Genomic DNA, 18,041 nt, shown 5'->3' with positions numbered 1-18,041 from the left:
TTTGGAGGTGTATGGGTTGCATCTTTCCTTGTCCTTTTAACCTCAAGTTACTGTGATCTTTAATTTTCTCTGGGACAACTTACTGCTGTGTGTGAAGGAGATGGGATGAAAACACCTGCAAATCAGAGGTGATGATTCTGTCCTGGTAGAGTTAAGATTGCTGTCTGCAGGTGATGGGGGAGACCGCTACATTAGCTGGAGGAGTCTAAGTATATTGGGTCTTATTCCTAATGAGGATATAGAGGATCAAAAGATTGATCATTGGACCGATGCATTGATGACAATATTGAAAGTATTGTACTGGGCTTTGCTTGAGAAACGAGCTGATTAACAGGTTAAGCTCTCGGTTTAGTGGTCATTTTAAGTCCCACATCCTCTCTTGGGGTCATTAAGCTTTGTATAGTGACCAGAAGCATGTGTATTGGCAGCAAAAATTAGGCTGTTTTGTAGGGTATGTGGTCTAAATCTCCATAAGGTAAACCTTTCAATTTAGGAGGACCTCAGAGTACAGCCACTGCTTACTGTGTTGAGTGGTCTTAGATGATGTAGTTTGGGTACTTCATGAGAGTGCCCTAGTGTGTGCTCCCTGTTAGACATATACCAGTGACAGCTTACTGAAAGGAGGTCTAAGAGCAGATTCAGGATGTTTTGGAGGTAATATTGTTCAGCTTGTCTGAAGATCCTACAAAATGAGCTGCAGACTGTTGTTTTTTTCAATAGGAATATCTGGTTTGCTGTGTTTAGCTTATGATCAGTGTGATCCTCACTAAGACGAGTCATTTAGAAAATGCTGATGATGGTGACCTCAAGTCAGGTCTTCTTTTATAGTTCAGTACTTCAACACTTGATTGCATTCCGTTTCTTGCTGCTCTTGGAGATATTCACTGCTTTGACTTCTTTCTGATCTAAAGCCCATCAAGGAGGGCCATGGTGATAGTGGCATTATTCTTCCATATGAGTTGATCTATGAGGAGGCTCATGATGTGCAGACTTTTTTTTGACTTCACAGTGGTTGAGAGCCAAATTGATGGTCTTTTGTGTATTCTTCAAGTACAGTTCATTGTATCATATCATGGCACCATTGGTGGTTCACTTGCTGGTGATCTTAAGCACTTAAGAGAAAAACAGGGTGGGAGCAGGAGGAGGGATAATACGAATTGCAGGCTTATTTAGAGGACCTGTCATTGATAGCTGATACAGAAGGGAATATATCTTTTTTTTTTTTTTTTTTTTTTTGAAAATGCTGTCCTTGTTGCCCATTACCTTTTTTTCGCATTACCTCAGTGTTGCAGTGATTTATTTGTAAGGGACCTTATTTTGCTGTTCACAAGGCTCAGATGTCCCTCAGGAAATAAGTTATATTCCTGATAATAGCATTGTTGAAGCTGTGTTTGAACCAGTCCAGTCACCTCACCATTTACTTTGGAGAGAATTTGAGTTGGGGGCCTTTCATACCGTTGTTGTGCACCAGCAGCTCAGGTACTAAGTGAAGAGGGCACGTGACTTTAAAAAGCTGGGCCAGCCTTTAGTCTCCATTTATTTTTTCATGAAGTCTTGCTACGTAAGGATTGGCAGCTACATTATTTTCTGATTAAGTCAACAAACTTTTCCTTGGATAATGTGGTCAAAAGCCATTTCTCCAGGCCTATGGTTACTTTGGGTGCCTGTTACAAGAACGTGTCATTTTGGAACATTTGTGCCTTGGATAATTCATATATTTACATGTATTCAAGGTGTCAAGCTTTTATGGTTCAGCCTTCTGAAACCTTATTTTGTAGGCTTCCCTCTAGGAGATTTTTGGTTACGCATTTAGTTTTAAGATTCATCGGAAAAGGTCTGAGTACTTTTAATCTCATGTGATTTGTGACAGTATCCTTTCTGTGGGTATTTATTATCCTATTATCATTCACCTCTGCTCAGAAAGTCCCTTTGTCTGGGAAGTTTATATTTTTTATTATCTGTTGTCTTTCAGATGCATTAATTCATTTTCAGTTTGGGACAGATCTTGGGAAACGTGAAACTGTGTGCAGTCTCCTACACTCAACCTGTGATGTCATGGCATGCACTGGCAAGAGGTGCACGTGCCTGTTGATGTGTGAGGTGTAAAATACAATGAATGCACTAGGGGAAAGGATCCTCAAGGGGGAAGCGGGGAAATATCAACTATTTTCCCACTGTAGGGGTCTATATCTAAAGTAAATTGAATGATAAGTAATTGCATTATTTTTTTGTGTGTGTTAATGTTTCTAATATTAGGCTGAAATATTTGAAGACAGGCTAAGTACCACTCCTTTTCATTTTGTGCTGTTCTAGGTGATTGGGAATTTTGTTGAGAAATGTGTGTGTGTGTGTGTGTGTGTGTGTGTGTGTATATATATATACATATATATATATATATATATATATATATATACACACACACACATGCATATTAAACATATTTCAATAATGTGTGTGTGAGAGATGCATCAGTTCATTGGTGTCTTGTAACATCGACAACTGATTGCATTGAACACACAACACTGAACTGAAAGGGTTCCATCTCACACACACACACACACACACACACACACACACACACACAGTTTTTGCAGGAGAGCAATCCGCTCTGCAATCAGGAAAACTGCACATGGTGCTGAAATTTAACAGTGTAAGTGAACTGATTGTAGGTATTTTTATGATTTGCTGCATCCAAAGAATTGAAATGCTGCATTAGTCAAATTAGAAGTAGACGATCAAAACCATGAACATTACATCTCTCCTATCTCAGATATATATGTGTGTGTGGGTCTTCTTTAGATCAACAAAATGCCATTTACCCGAAACCCATGTCACTGAGACAAAAACACCAACTGCAACAACACACCGATGTTTCGGAACACCAGCTAACCACTCCAGGTAAGTAACCGCTTGGCTGTCTGACACAAACATGTAAACAGAAGAAAACCAAACCCACCCATGTGGGGGGCTTCATCCCTCCATACCCCCCTTATGTGGGGGGCTGTGCCCCCTCAACTAACTATATCAGCTCTGAGATTGCAGTACTGTGGGGGTAAGTGGCAATGTTCAATAGGATTGCCAAGCGGTTACTTACCTGGAATGGTTAGTCAGTGCTCCGGGACATTGGTGTGTTGCTACTGTCGGTGTTTTCATCTCGGTGGTTTGGGTTTCAGGTAAGTGACATTTCATTGTTCTAAAGTAGACCCGTGTGTGTGTATATTTATATAGATGTGTATATATATATATCTGTGTATAGATATAGATATATATATATATATATATATATATATATATATATATATATACGTCTCTATCTACATCTATGTGTGTGTGTGTATATATATGTATGTATGTGTGTGTGTATATATATATATATATATATAGATGTGTGTATGTGTGTATATATATATATATATATATATATATATATATATATAGATATATAGATATATATATATATAATAATACACGCATGTATGTGTAAATATATATATATATATATATATATATATATATATATATATATATATATATATGTGTACACATGCACACACAAGATCTATATCAGTTGTCCGAGTCAGACATGATCAAACAATGATAAAGGCTAAAAGCTAAAAACATAAGGTTTCATCAGACTTCACTACACCCTTTAAACTAGGTGAAAACCACATTTGGGGGGGGGTGTGCAACACCCTTCTGCTGCATTTACATACAAGCTCTGCGATAGCACAGTAATAGACATTTGCAAAAACATCATTTGGCACAAAAAAAGCAACTTTATTAGAAAACAGGAGCAATGTGTAAAAAAAAAAAAAAAAAGAAATAAATTAGTGCCTTGGCATTCACATTCAAGGTACAAACGTTTGAAGCACAGTTTAGCAGTTAAACAGTTTATCAGTTAGAACATTACTAAATAGAACAATAGAATGTAACAGAATATATATGAATTTAAATGAAAACGTAAAGCAAAAATAGAGTTGAAACAAATGTGAGTTCGTAGAATAACAGTAGTTATAACAACAATAATAATAACAATAAGCCAGTTCCAAGATACTTCCGAAGCTGTTATATTACATATTTCATAAGTAATTCATTATTAAGACCCTTTGGATGTTCATCGTGTTTCACTGTTGCAGTCATTACACTTGGGTTATCCTGCTGGCAGGCTACCCACAGTCGACCTGAATTCCAAAGTCCTGGTCCGGCGTCAGTTGCTGTCGCCTCTTCCCTGACGTCAGTGCGCCAGGGGTATAAAAGATGCAGCAGACGCCATTTTCTCCAGTCTTTCTTGCCACGCAGTGCCCGAAGCAAAAGCAGTTCGCAAGTGCCGGTCGGCCGACTCCTGAGATTTTTGAAATTGAATTTCAGATCCGAAGTCTTCTATAAAGCTACGTACCCCATTGGGGAAACTTTTTTCTTGCTCCAGACCGATGTCAGAAAAAGTTAACAATTGTATTTCTTGTGGGAAGCAAATACCTCATAAGGATTTTCACTCTTACTGTATTCCTTGCCTGGGCCCTGACCACGACATTGCTAGTTGTCGGTTTTGTGCTAGATTTAACCAATGCAATATTAAGCGTCGGTACGATTTTGCTTTTCATTACTTTGGCTGAAGGTTTAACTACATAATGCCGTCAGAACAGCCGATGACCGGAGTTAATAGAAAGCGCAAGGAAAAAGAAAAGGGCAGGCATCCGAGGTCCAAAACCGACGATGAAGCCTCTTCTAGGCCAGTCGCCGGTTCTCAGTGAGGCGCTTTCGCAGCCCCTGACACCCGCTACCTCAGAGCCACAGGCTGCTGACGACTCCCACATGGAGACAGCTAGACCTCTGGATACTCAAGGTATTGGGCCTTCGGAAACTAATCCCTCAGATGGGTCCGGAGCCGCTGAGCAGGCATCGGCTTCTGAGGGTGTTTTCAGACCTACACAGCTTTATATCAAGCCAACTTCAGCATCAAAGACAAAGACTAAAACAGTTTTAAAGACAAAGAAACAAGTACAACACTCTCCAGGACAGACTTCCATGCCTAAGAAACAGATGCTCAAAATGGCCGAAGACCTAATTACTTTGATCAGGGGTTCCCATCCCCCTCCTGATAAGAGGCCTAGGCAAGACACTGAATATGACTCCTCTGATGAGGTATCCATTTCCTCTGACTCCTCTTCAGAACAGGGATACTCTATTCCTCCCTATGAGGATTCTGATGCTGAACAATGTATTCCTTCAGCTTCTCCTCCTGAGGATTACTCATTTGGGGAAACCTTGCATACCATGAGGTAGCATTTCCACTGGGAGAGCCAAGATTATTCTGATTCTAAGAAAAGGCTCAGAGACTTTCTTTTACTACCTCAACACAGACCTCTTGCTATTCCTCCTGTTCTAGACATTGTAGATGATGTATTTTCAGAGTCCGGCCTGTCTCCCGACTCTCTACCTTCTGCACCTGTTAAGCCAGACATATACTACAGGGTTCCAGATTCTCATAAATTTCTTTATAAAAACCCTGCAGCTGACCCAGAAAGTATTTCACAGGGTCCCAAAGGGGTCAAGTCTTCTACTGCAAAAAACCCTGCCCCCTTAGATAGAGATTCTAGGGCACTGGACAGATGGGGGAAAAAGTTTACACTTATGCTACCTTGGTTTTAAGGGCTTTAAATTGTCAATTTCATATGCTTAAATATCAGCAATATTTAATGTCTCTGTTAAAACAGAAAATATTGACAAATTCTGAATGTGTTGAGAACAAGGAATTGCAGGATTTATTACATGCAGTTGAACAAGCGGGAAAACATACTTTGCAATGTGGTTATGATTCACTGGAAGCCTCTTGCAGGGCATCTGTAACAGGCTCTGTCATTAGAAGGCATGCTTGGTTAAAGGAACAGACTCTGCCTGATCATGTTAAAGCAAAATTATTGGATGCTCCATTACAGCATGATACTTTGTTTGGTGTTAAGGCAGAAGAGGTGTTAAAGAAAGTGGAGGATAAAACTAAATCTATGCAGACAGTGAAGGATTTCTTACAGGTGCAGCCACCCAGATTTAGCAGGAACTGGCCTTCTAAAAATTGGTCCTTTCCTGTGTCAGACAGGCCACAAAGAGGCAGATACAGACATCCTAGAGGCCGACAACAGCCCCAGGGCTCATGCAGGCCCAAACAGTGGGGTGCTTCTACCTCCAAAAGCGGAGAAGACAAAGCACAGCCATATAGAAAACAGTCCCAATGACTTCCCTCTGCCAATGTCAAGCATTTATCTTTTGGCAGCACCCTTGGGAGAAAAGCTAGCACTTTTTTCACAAAATTGGTACATGGTTACCCAGGACAAATGGATCTTAAATATAGTCTCTCACGGCTACAGGTTCCACTTTCACACCCTTCCAAAGGCAAAAGGTATGCCAGACCTGCCACACAATCAAAGGGCAGAGGCACAAAATCAAGTTTCATCTCTCATGGACATAAGGGCTATTTAGCCAGTGCCACAACAAGAGCAGGGACAAGGATTTTACTCAAGAATTTTCTTAGTACCAAGAAAGGACAAAGCATGGAGACCAATTCTGGACCTGTCTATTCTAAATACTTTTCTGGATGTTCCGAAATTCAAAATGTTGACTCTGCAGCAGCTTCTGCCCATGCTGGGCAAAAAAGGTTGGCTTGTAACTTTGGACCTGAAAGAGGCATACCTGCATGTCCCAATCAGACAGTCTTGCAGAAGATACCTCAGATTCATAGCTGGCTCAATGCACTACCAATTCTCTGCACTGCCCTTTGGCTTATCTTCTGCACACAGGGTCTTCACAAAATCCCTGACACCAGTAACTGCATTTTGCAGACAGAGGAATTCAAATATATCCCTACTTGGACGACTGCCTTATTCAAGCAGAGGCCAAAGATATTCTACTAAAGCATCTGGCATTTGTAAAAAGATTACTAATTTGCCTAGGGTACACAGTAAATGAAAATAAATCAAAACTAGTACCCTCTCAAGAGATAGTATTCCTGGGTACAAGCTTAAATACAACTGCCCAGATGGCTTATCTCATGCCAGACAAACAAAGACAAATGACTTCTTACTTCGAAAACATGGCAACAAAGACCCAGTTATATGCAAGAAAAATTCTGCAGGCTCTGGGCTACATGGCCTCCTGCATTCTGCTAATTCCATATGCAAGACTGCATATGAGGAAACTACAATGGTACCTAAAAAGTGTTTGGACTCAACATTGCCACAGCCTGGAATCATTAATTTCACTCATTCCCAGCCTTCAACAGGAGTTTCGATGGTGGGCACAGGCCTGTCACCAGAACAAGGGACAGCCATTCACTTTACCTACAGCCAGGCAAACACTGACAACAGATGCATCAGATTATGCCTGGGGAGCCCACATGGCAGGAAAATGTATTCAGGGCATATGGCCCCCAAGCCAACGGCATTTACACATCACTCAAAGAGATGCCAGCTGTACAAAATGCCCTGACAGCCTTCAAGGACCTACTTCATCCAGGACAGCTGCTGATAAAGACGGGCAACACCACAGTCATGTGGTACATAAGCAGGGGGGGGGGCACACATTCCTACCCCCTCTGCAGACAAGCCATGATTTTGTGGAACACAGCATTGACTTACCAAGTACACCTGCAAGCACAATTCCTGCCAGGAAAAACAAATGCTCTGGCAGACGTACTAAGCAGAAACCTCATGGACCCTCATGAGTGGAAACTAGATCCACAAATCTTCAGCATGATAACAAGAAAATGGGGATGCCCAGACATAGATCTTTTTGCCTCCCCTCACAACTGCCAACTTCAGAGATTTTGCTCAAGGGCTTATCACAAACAAGCATGGAAAGTGGATGCTCTGTCATTCAGCTGGAACAACCTTACGGTATATGTCTTTCCTCCACTGCCTCTCCTCCCCAAGGTACTCCTAAAGGTCAGACAAGAGAAGCCACAAATTATTCTGATTGCCCCAGATTGGCCACGCCAACACTGGTACCCAATCCTAAGAAGCTTGTCCCAAGGCCCAGCCTGGACATTGCCTCAAATTCTTCATTTACTGACCCAACAAAACAACCAGATCCTGCACAGCCAACTCAGAACTCTAAATCTAGCTGCATGATGGATACTGTAACCATTTAGAATACACCACTCTGTAAAGCGGTTACGGATGTCATTTTGGAGGCCAGGAGGCCAAGCACCAGAAAATTTTATGCAGAAAAATGGAAGAGATTCTGTGCTTGGAACCAGGCACATGGAATTGACACGCTTGTTCCAAATATTCCTCAGATTTTACAATATCTAACTGAGATGTTGGACAAAGGCCTATCCTTCTCATCAATTAAGATCCATGCCTCTGCCATTTGAGCTCATTACAATACAGACCCGCCTATTTTTTCATATCCATTGCTTAGGCAGTTCCTCAGGGGGGGCCAAAAACATAAGACCTCCAAGGAGAGCACCAGTACCTGCATGGGACCTCAATTTTGTCTTGGAAAAACTTACACTGCTTCCTTTTGAGCCAGCCAATACAGCTGAGATAAAATTCTTATCATGGAAAACAGCTCTGCTCCTAGCAATAACTTCAGAAAGAAGAGTCTCAGAGTTACTGGCATTAATGGCTGTGGAACCTTTTATTATCTTCCATCCGGACAGGGTTTCTCTAAGGACAAACTCAACATTTATGCCTAAGGTAGTGTCCAGTGTGGCTCTTAACCAAACCATTCATTTGCCTACTTTTTACCCAAACCCGCAGAATAAAGGGGAGAGACTTCTGCATTCTTTGGACATACACAGACAGCTACGCTTCTACTTGGACAAAGCTAAAGCTTTCAGAAAGACTGAACAACTTTTAGTGGCACATGCTGCAGGATCACAAGGAAAGGCTATCTCAAAACAGACCATTTCAAAATAGATAAGACACGACATTCGTTTCTGCTATTCACAACATGGTAAATCAGTGCCTAAGGGCATTAGACTACATTCTACCAGGGCAGCAGCCACCTCAGTAGCCTTCCTCAGAGGAGTACCAACCAAGGATCTTTTGAAGGCTGCAACTTGGACTTCAGTGCACACTTTCACTAAGCACTACCACTTTCCTCTTTACTCTAAATCCAGCGCAGGCTTTGCCATTGCAGTCTTGCAGGGCCTTATAGCCATTCTTAATTCTATTTAGACACAGCCGCCCAACCTCAGCTTTGGGATTCAACCCAAGTGTAATGACTGCAACACTGAACCACGATGAACATAGTACAGTTGTGTACCTACCATAAATGTAGATGTTCGAGTGTATTCACTGTTGCAGTCCAGGTTACCCACCCGCCATCCCCCTTTCTTTGCTGGGACTTATCTGTACTTCTCTACCCTATACAACCTATGTGGTGTATTTGCTTGTCGATGAAGGTGTTGTTTATTTTAGTGCATGCTTTTATTAGCAATTTTTTTTTTTAGCCTACCCTTTTAGGGGCAAGAAAAACTGAAGAAAATGGCGTCGGCTGTATCTTTTATACCCCTGGCGCACGACGTCAGGGAAGAGGCGACAGCAACCGACGCCGGACCAGTTCTTTGGAATTCAGGCCGACTGCGGGTAGCCTGCCAGCAGGATAACCCAAGTGTAATGACTGCAACAGTGAATACACTCGAACATCTACATTTATGGTAGGTACACAGCTGTACTTTGCAAAGTTTTGTAAGTGAACATAAACCAAGCCTCCTTCTGTAATAACATATCAAAAGGATGTAAATATAAATTAGAACATGTCAACACATACATTATAAAGAACCTCAATAAATCTGAATCACTGTTACGATATTTGAACAAAAATGTGACGCTACAGGGCTGGTAGCAGAATTATTTTTGACATCTCTGTGTGTGTTCACATATCCTCATCCTAAGTTTGACGTATGGTCTTACCAATGTAAAACTTATTACAGGGGCAAAGTAACCCATAAATAATTTTTTGATAAATACTTCTGGAACTTTGAACAGCTTTATGTTAATGATGTGTAGTTCCCTGATCCATGTAGCTACAAGTAGTGCATCCCTTACACTGAGACTCCAAAACCTCACTTACCTGTATGTGTCTGTGTGTCCAACTCTACTTGCTATGCTAGGTGAACTTCTGTATGAAATATTCAGTTTCAAGTTCTTGTATATCACATCCGATGTAATAATTTACCAGTGTTTCCTCAAGATGTGTTCTACACCTTCAACAAATGGATCATAACAAGTCACAGAGTGTATATCCTCATGTTACCCTTTATAATTCCCAAACACCTTTTCACCATGTTTATATTTCCAAGTAAATTATCTCTATCTACAACCTTCTGCCATGTGGTAATGAGGAGATCGTAATTATAACCCCTAGATACTAATCTGTCAGCTATATCCACAGCTACTGTCTGGAAATTAATCTCATCCTAACATAAAGTTCTAGCTTTATAGAATTCACCATAGGGGAGAGATCTTATCAAGTGGCCAAGGTGTGCACTGGATGCATACAAAAAATAATTCACAGAAGTTTATTTTCTATATAACATTGAATGTATTGCATCATTAACAATGTACAGCTCAACATCCAAATAATGAATGGTGTTATCATGCATGTTATAAGTAAAAGATAAACCAAAGTTATCCTTCTGTATAGCCTGCATAAAACCAACAAACTCTTCCTGTGAGCTCTGAGTTTTAAAAAATAAATCATCAACATAGTGTTTATAAAACATCACATTGTTGAAATTGTAAGAATCACTATACAAAAAAATTTCTTCAAATCGTCCTATAAACAAATTAGCATAGCTGGGAACAAACTTAGTCCCCCCATAGCTATATACTTAAGTTGTCTATAAAATGGCCCATCAGAAGAAAAACAACTATTAAAAAATAAAACTAGCTATATTAAAATACTTTAATCCATTAACATTCACTAAATAATGTTCAGTGGCCTCTTGTCCATAACTTCCTTAAGGAAATGATGTGTATCCCTAACGTGAGGGAAAATGCATCACATACTAAGATTGTAATATTTTATCCAAAATCTCTCCTACCCTTTCCATGGGACCCCGCACCTGTGTTACATTGTCTCCCTGGTGGGTTCTCCATATTTTTGTGAACTTTGGGGAAGGCATAAAATACGGGAACTTAATGAAACATAAAATAAAAACAAAACTAGTAAAAAAACAAAAGTAAACGCTGACTGGATATACGGACCAATAAACCTTTTATTTAACAAAAACTGAGCGCTTTCACCCACATCCACCGTGGGTTTCTTCAGAGTTGAATGAAAAAATGGAGCAGCTACTTTTTATAAATAACAGATAAAAACCAAGAACCAATCACCACTTAATACATTGTCTAATGCATCAGTTTATCCAATTAATTAATTAAAACATAAAAATATATGTCAATCAGATAACCCTAGTGTAATAATATAAATAAATAATTAAAGCAGTAACCTTATGTATAAAACTATTATGTTATGTACATTAAAAATCTAATAAATATTTAAATATAAAGTGTATAAATGAATATTATATACAAAATATACAAAATACATCTAATCTGTCAAAAATACTATATCAAGTTTGGGAGATCCTATTGGCAGTCGGACAACGCGTATGAGACCAGGAAGCGATGGGCACGCTGTTCCGCTACCGGATTCATTACCAAACGCTAGGTATGGGCTGCGCGGAGAACGTAATGTGGATTGCAGAGCTGTAGATTTGAAATCTGTACTGTTGGTGCCTAATTTTCCAACACAACGGATTGAAATGGATATCAAAAGTTTGAACAAGCAGATGGAAACATTTGAAAGAACATTGAGAAAATTTAAGACTATTCAGATGGACAACGTTTTTCTGGAGAGATCGCTGGAACTAAAATTCCAAAGGGGCTAAGGGTATTCAAGGTACCCTTTGGCTTTGAAAATAACAACGATTTATTACAAGAACTTACGGACATCTTTGATAACACTGGTATGCAGTTAATTAAATTGATTATTAAGAACAACAACGATAGATTAAGCAAATTAAAAGAGACTTTAACTACACTTGATAACAGTATTAAAAAAGATTTACTGTTCGATTATAACAAAAGTAAATTTGATAGTATACTGAATTACATGAAAAGATATGTGAGTAAAGGGTTAGATAGTAAAAATGCGAAACTCCAACGTGACACTAAAGACTATTTAAGTAATGCTGCATATTCTCATTTTCGAGATTTTAAACGTTTTTTTTAAAGTTCATAACAATGGCCCGGTTTCAAATGTGAATGCAACTTTAGTATTGAATGAAGAAGTTGCAGGGCAAGATAGAATGCATATGAATGTAGATGGTAATGGGGGGATTTTTTTAGAAGAACCTGTGCTCCGCAGATCGGAACGCTTGAGAGAGCATTACCAGGGGCAGGACGAACACCACAATCAGCAGTACAATGGAGGGGGGAGATACAGGCACCAAGCATACCATCACTAGATGGAGATCATAAGTTTAATTGCTTGGATACCCCCCTTGATTCAGTAACCAAAAACGCTGTCACTAATAACAATAATAGTATTACAATAGAAGGTCATTTAGAAACAGCTGACATGGTTGTTAGTCACAGATGTTTTGATGTGATAAAACAAAATGACACAGACAATATGTTTTTAACAGATAGTAATAATGTAGGCATTTCAATTGATAGAGGTATTTTAAATATAAATGAACTACAAGTGCAGGACTGCAATGGCAGCAATGAACATTTTTTCAGAAAATGTTGAATGATCAAGAATCAGTATGTTTTGAGCATAACCAAAGTCATGTGCGGGAAAATTGTGACTGTGAAATCATTACAGAAGGTAGTTTCTCGATGTATAATTATACAGACAAAGTTTTAGATAACTACCTTTCACTTTTTAAAAAAGGTTTCAAGTTCATTCCCAATTATCAAGTGGACATTGGCAAAATATTAGTAAATTAAAAAATGTATACAAGAAGTTTAAACTTAAGGATTTACTTTAAGAAAAAATTTGACGACAAGATAGAAATGGATACGAAAAACATTACTTTAAAAAGGTCAAGTACCTTTATTCCACCAAACAATCCTATAGTGCATTTGTTTGAAATGTTTTGTGAAGTACAGTTAAGAAAAGCATGGAAGGACAGTAATATTTCTAAAGATAATTTAACTGAAGCAGAAAGGTTTTGTTTAAATGAGTTGAGTGCTTCGGATAAAATGAGAATTATGAAACCAGATAAGGGGGGAGGGGTGGTTTTGATGAGTAAACTAGATTATAATAACAAGATGAGCACTATGCTCAGTGATGAGACCATTTATAAGAGGGTAGCAAGGTATGATCTAACAAAGGCATATACAAAAGTTGATTGGCAATTATACGACTTATTGCTGGAAGGAATTATTACTAAGGCTGAATTTGAGTACCTTTCGGTTGAATATCCTTTGACACCATCGATTTTTGGAATACCCAAAATACACAAAAACACTTCTAACCCCCCTTTTAGACCAATTGTTTCTGCGAAGCAGTCAAAAATGGAAGCTATAGCTCACTATGTAGACATAAATTGTAAAGAGACTGTAGCAGGTATCAAACATATTCTAAAGGATTCATGGCATTGTCTAGAACTACTTCACAATTACAAAAACGAGAATTTGAAAGAGATTTATTTAGTGACAATAGATATTGTTAGTTTATTTTCAGTAATTCCCTTGGTAGAAGGTCTAGAATTATTTGAGAATAGTCTGGAGGTCTTTGGAAATTTTCATACAGTGAAACGGAAGCTTCTTGTAGATCTGATGGAATTGGTGTTAAAAAACAATTTTTTTCAGCACGAGGGAGAATATTATCAGCAATGTGCAGGAGTGGCAATGGGGGCTAGATGTGCCCCCATATATGCGAACTTGGTTTTAGCTATGTGGGAGAAGCAAAAAGTATTTGAAAGTAGGTACTGGTCAAAGATAGATTTATACCTAAGGTTCCTTGATGACATACTAATATTTTGGAAGGGAAATAGAGAGGAACTTAATAATTTTATAGAATATCTAGAAGGCAGTACTACATTTTTAAAATTTACATATAGTATGAAATATGAGAGTTGTGAATATCTGGATTTAAAAATTTACAAAGTTGATAACAAATTGAATTCTACAATATATCACAAAAAAACTTTTTCGAACTCTTATTTGCATTTTGACAGCTGTCACCCTTACTTTCAAAAAAGAAATTTAGTTAAAGGACAAATGGTGAGGTTATCGAGAATAATAAGTGATGATATAGAATTTTGTAGTGAGTTAACAAAGTTAGAGAATATGTTCTTGGAAAGAGGGTACCCAAGAAAATTAGTTGGGAGTATTAGGGGTGAAGTGAGTAACAAAAGGAAAGATATTTTCAAACCATTATTGTTATATGGTACCCTCAACAAAAATGAAAATAAAAACAGCTATGATGGGAAAGTAGGAGCATTTATAGTCCCTTATAGTAACAATATTAATGATTTTACGAATACTATTAAGGAATGTTATGAAAAGGTTTTTGTTAATCAAACAGATATTTTACAGTATATAGGTAGTATGCCTTCCATAGTTTTTAGCAGAGGAAGAAACTTGAAAAATTATTTTGAAAGTCATACTTTATTTAAAAATTCTATGATGAGAAAATGTGGTTTCTGTAAAAGTTGTCGATTCATCAACGATGGGCCATATGTTACATTACATGGTTACAGTAGGACATTAAGATGCCCAGGACATGTAAATTGTAACACAAAATTAGTTGTATATCTAGCTACGTGCCTGTCATGTCCCTCATTTTATATAGGGAAAACCAAAAGGAAACTTAGAGAAAGAATAGTTGAACACAACAGAGACATTAAAAATAAGAAAGCCACTAGTTCTCTATATACGCATAGTATAAAATGTAAAGGATTCAAGAGGTTTCTGTTTTTTGTTATTGACAGGGTGCCAGATACTAATAGTAATAGTGATGGTGATTTGAATACATTGCTTGAGACCAAAGAATGTCTATGGCAGCTTAGGCTTAATGCCTGTATACAGCCGGGACTAAATGAACATGTATCAATTTCAAGTTATTTAAAAATGAAATCCTACATTATATAGGCACTATGGGTTCTACCATCAATTGATATAGTATTTTTGATAGATTAGATATATTTTATACAGAATCTTCATTTTTACACTTCATATTTATATTTGCATTTATATTTGTATTTATATTTGTATCTAGGCATCAATTTTAAGTTATTTAAAAATGAATTCTTATATTATACAGGTATTACAGATTTTACCATCAATTGATATAGTATTTTTGACAGATTAGATGTATTTTGTATATTTTGTATATAATATTCATTTATACACTTTATATTTAAATATTTATTAGATTTTTAATGTACATAACATAATAGTTTTATACATAAGGTTACTGCTTTATTTATTTATTCATATTATTACACTAGGGTTATCTGATTGACTTATATATTTTTATGTTTTAATTAATTAATTGGATAAACTGATGCATTAGACAATGTATTAAGTGGTGATTGGTTCTTGGTTTTTATCTGTTATAAAAAGTAGCTGCTCCATTTTTTCATTCAACTCTGAAGAAACCCACGGTGGATGTGGGTGAAAGCGCTCAGTTTTTGTTAAATAAAAGGTTTATTGGTCCGTATATCCAGTCAGCGTTTTACTTTTGTTTTTTATAAAATACAGGAATATGGGGGCTCACCATGACGAGTACATCTTTCAACCTTTCAGATAAAATGTCCCTATTAACCAAATCTTCCATTAATGTCACAATACCAGACTGTATTTGTTGCAGTGGATTATGTTCTATTATGTTCTAGTGGATTATTAAACACACACACACACAAACGTGCCTGCGCATGCACACATGGTGTATGTGAGTGTACATACATACACATGCAGGCTTATTCTGTTTCGTTACGGTCCACCGGTTAGCTATACTTGTATGGCTACCCATGGACCCACCTCTTCCTCCTAAAATGGCAGTAAAGCAATTTTGGAAATGGGTTCTGTACCTCAGGCTTCTAAAGAGGTCAGTTGTACCACCGTCAGACTTGAATTTTATGTTGGTGAAGCTGACACTATTTTCATTCGAACTAGTAGGATTAGCCCATGTAAAGTTTCTTTCCTGGAAGTCAGTATTTTTTTGTTGCAGTCACCTCATCTAGTATGGTTTCAGAATTAAAGACCCTCCTGTGCAAGGAACTATTGTTGGTGTATCACTCAACCAGAGTTATCCTTTTTTATGCCGAAGCTTGTGACAGAGGTGACTTTAAAGCTGACAGTTAAACTTCCAGTTTTCGTACAAAAACCTCAGAACAAGGAGGACAGTCCTCCCATTCCTTGGATGTTCTTAGGCAATTAAGGTACTGCATGGATAGAACATTATTTACGTACATATTTAAGTTTGTTTGCCTGTATAGTCTAACTTAACAAAGACTGACTCTTGTTGACAGAGTCCTGGGAAGAAAGGCTTTAGAAGTTGTAAGACAATGTAGTTTACAAATCTGCAACAAAGTGCAATTTACATGAGGCAGTAAGAATGCAGTTTATTAACCTTGCAGAAAACAAAAAATGATTACTATTTCTAAGAAGACCATTCCCAAGTGGATATCCCTTTGTGTTGTTTTCTGCACAAATTCCATAGCAAGCAATTATCTGGACAGGTAAGCTGTCACTCTACCAGAAGGCCCAGCTGCCATATTTGCCTTCTGAATGGCATCTTAGCAAGTGATATGCTTGAAGCATCCACATGTTAAATGGTCCACATGTTTTTGAAGCAATACAGGCTAGACATTCCATCCAGGGCTAGAGCAAGTGTTATTGCGGCATTCCTGAAGGGCATATTAACTTCCTTATCCTCAAGGCTGCCAACCACCTATAAGACAGGTGAGGAAAAGTGGGAATTTTTCCTGAATTTATGATTGCAGCAGTGACTTGCATGAAGAATGTAGTACAATTGTGTCATCAACTTACTGTAACTGTAGGTAGTCAAATGTGACTACTGCTTCCGTTTTTTTCCTACCCTTCTCCTTAAACAGGATGTACAGGACTGAGCTAAAGAATCCATAGGAGTCCCTGGCAATACTGCATGGTATGTCTCCAGCAACTCTTTTTCAGGCAGGCTTTATAGCTTTTCTCAATGTAGTTGAACATTTAGTGGGGTCAAGAAAGAACAGAATGTAGTAGACTGTCTGCCTTTATACTGTGAAGAAGAGACCTCCAGAGAGAGTGAGAAACAAAGTTGGCATTGGGAAGAATGGCTGAGATCTGAAATGCTGGCTGGACATTGGACTGCCCCTGTGCAACACCTGATGAATGAGGTGCAGTAGTGACAGACTAGTGTATATATATATTCAGTGAAACCCATACTAGCTTGAAAAATAGGATGGTGACATCTGATATCTGGCTGCTGTTGCTTGAGTGTATCCCTTGAAGATCAGCTGTTTTGGTGAATACTTCGCATTACTGTATATTTGGCAAGTACCCATCCTAGTGCTAGTTTTTGATTCTTGTCATAGTTTTATTATTTTTTATAACATATATTTTATTCATTTATGTTTAGCTGCTGCTCCAGTTGTGGCTGATCTTAGCAGTGATATTGATACTAGCAATTTTGATGATATAGAAGAAGATAAAGGTGACGAAGAGACTTTTCCTGTACCTAAGGCATTTGCTGGTAACCAGTTGCCTTTCGTAGGATTTACATACTACAGATGTCATCAGTAAGTTTTCTTCCATTTCTTGAATTCTAAGAGTAAACCAGTATTGCATACAAATATATTATGTGCTAGTTTTTCTTGTATTTGTGTGAAAATTCCTTGACTTAATTTAATAGCTTGCATTTTTGCACAATTGTTAAAAGTCTGTAGTTCTTGATGCTTCTCAAAGAAATTTAAGTAGCAGGATTATGTATAGATACTAACTTTCATAAGAGTTTTTGTTTGCTTTATTATTAAAAAATATGCCTTCTCAAGTTTCACAGCTCCTCCTGAATATTATTTT

General features: G+C 38.0%; 1 protein-coding gene across 1 annotated transcript in view; it reads left to right on the top strand.

Moving 5' to 3' along the window:
* Window positions 1-18,041, top strand: part of ROCK1 (Rho associated coiled-coil containing protein kinase 1) — a 4,526,103-nt gene that overhangs the window by 2,062,079 nt on the left and 2,445,983 nt on the right. Inside the window, exon 10 of the mRNA XM_044065727.1 lies at window positions 17,602-17,761. Coding sequence (XP_043921662.1) covers window positions 17,602-17,761 — 160 coding nt within the window. The remainder of the gene's footprint in view (window positions 1-17,601; window positions 17,762-18,041) is intronic.

Source organism: Protopterus annectens, chromosome 3.part0 (assembly GCF_019279795.1).
Source record: "Protopterus annectens isolate FY-2018-M chromosome 3.part0, PAN1.0, whole genome shotgun sequence".
Taxonomy (NCBI): Eukaryota; Metazoa; Chordata; order Ceratodontiformes; family Protopteridae; genus Protopterus; species Protopterus annectens.
The sequence above is the reverse complement of the archived record's forward strand: the minus strand, read 5'-3'. Positions and strand labels throughout refer to the sequence as shown.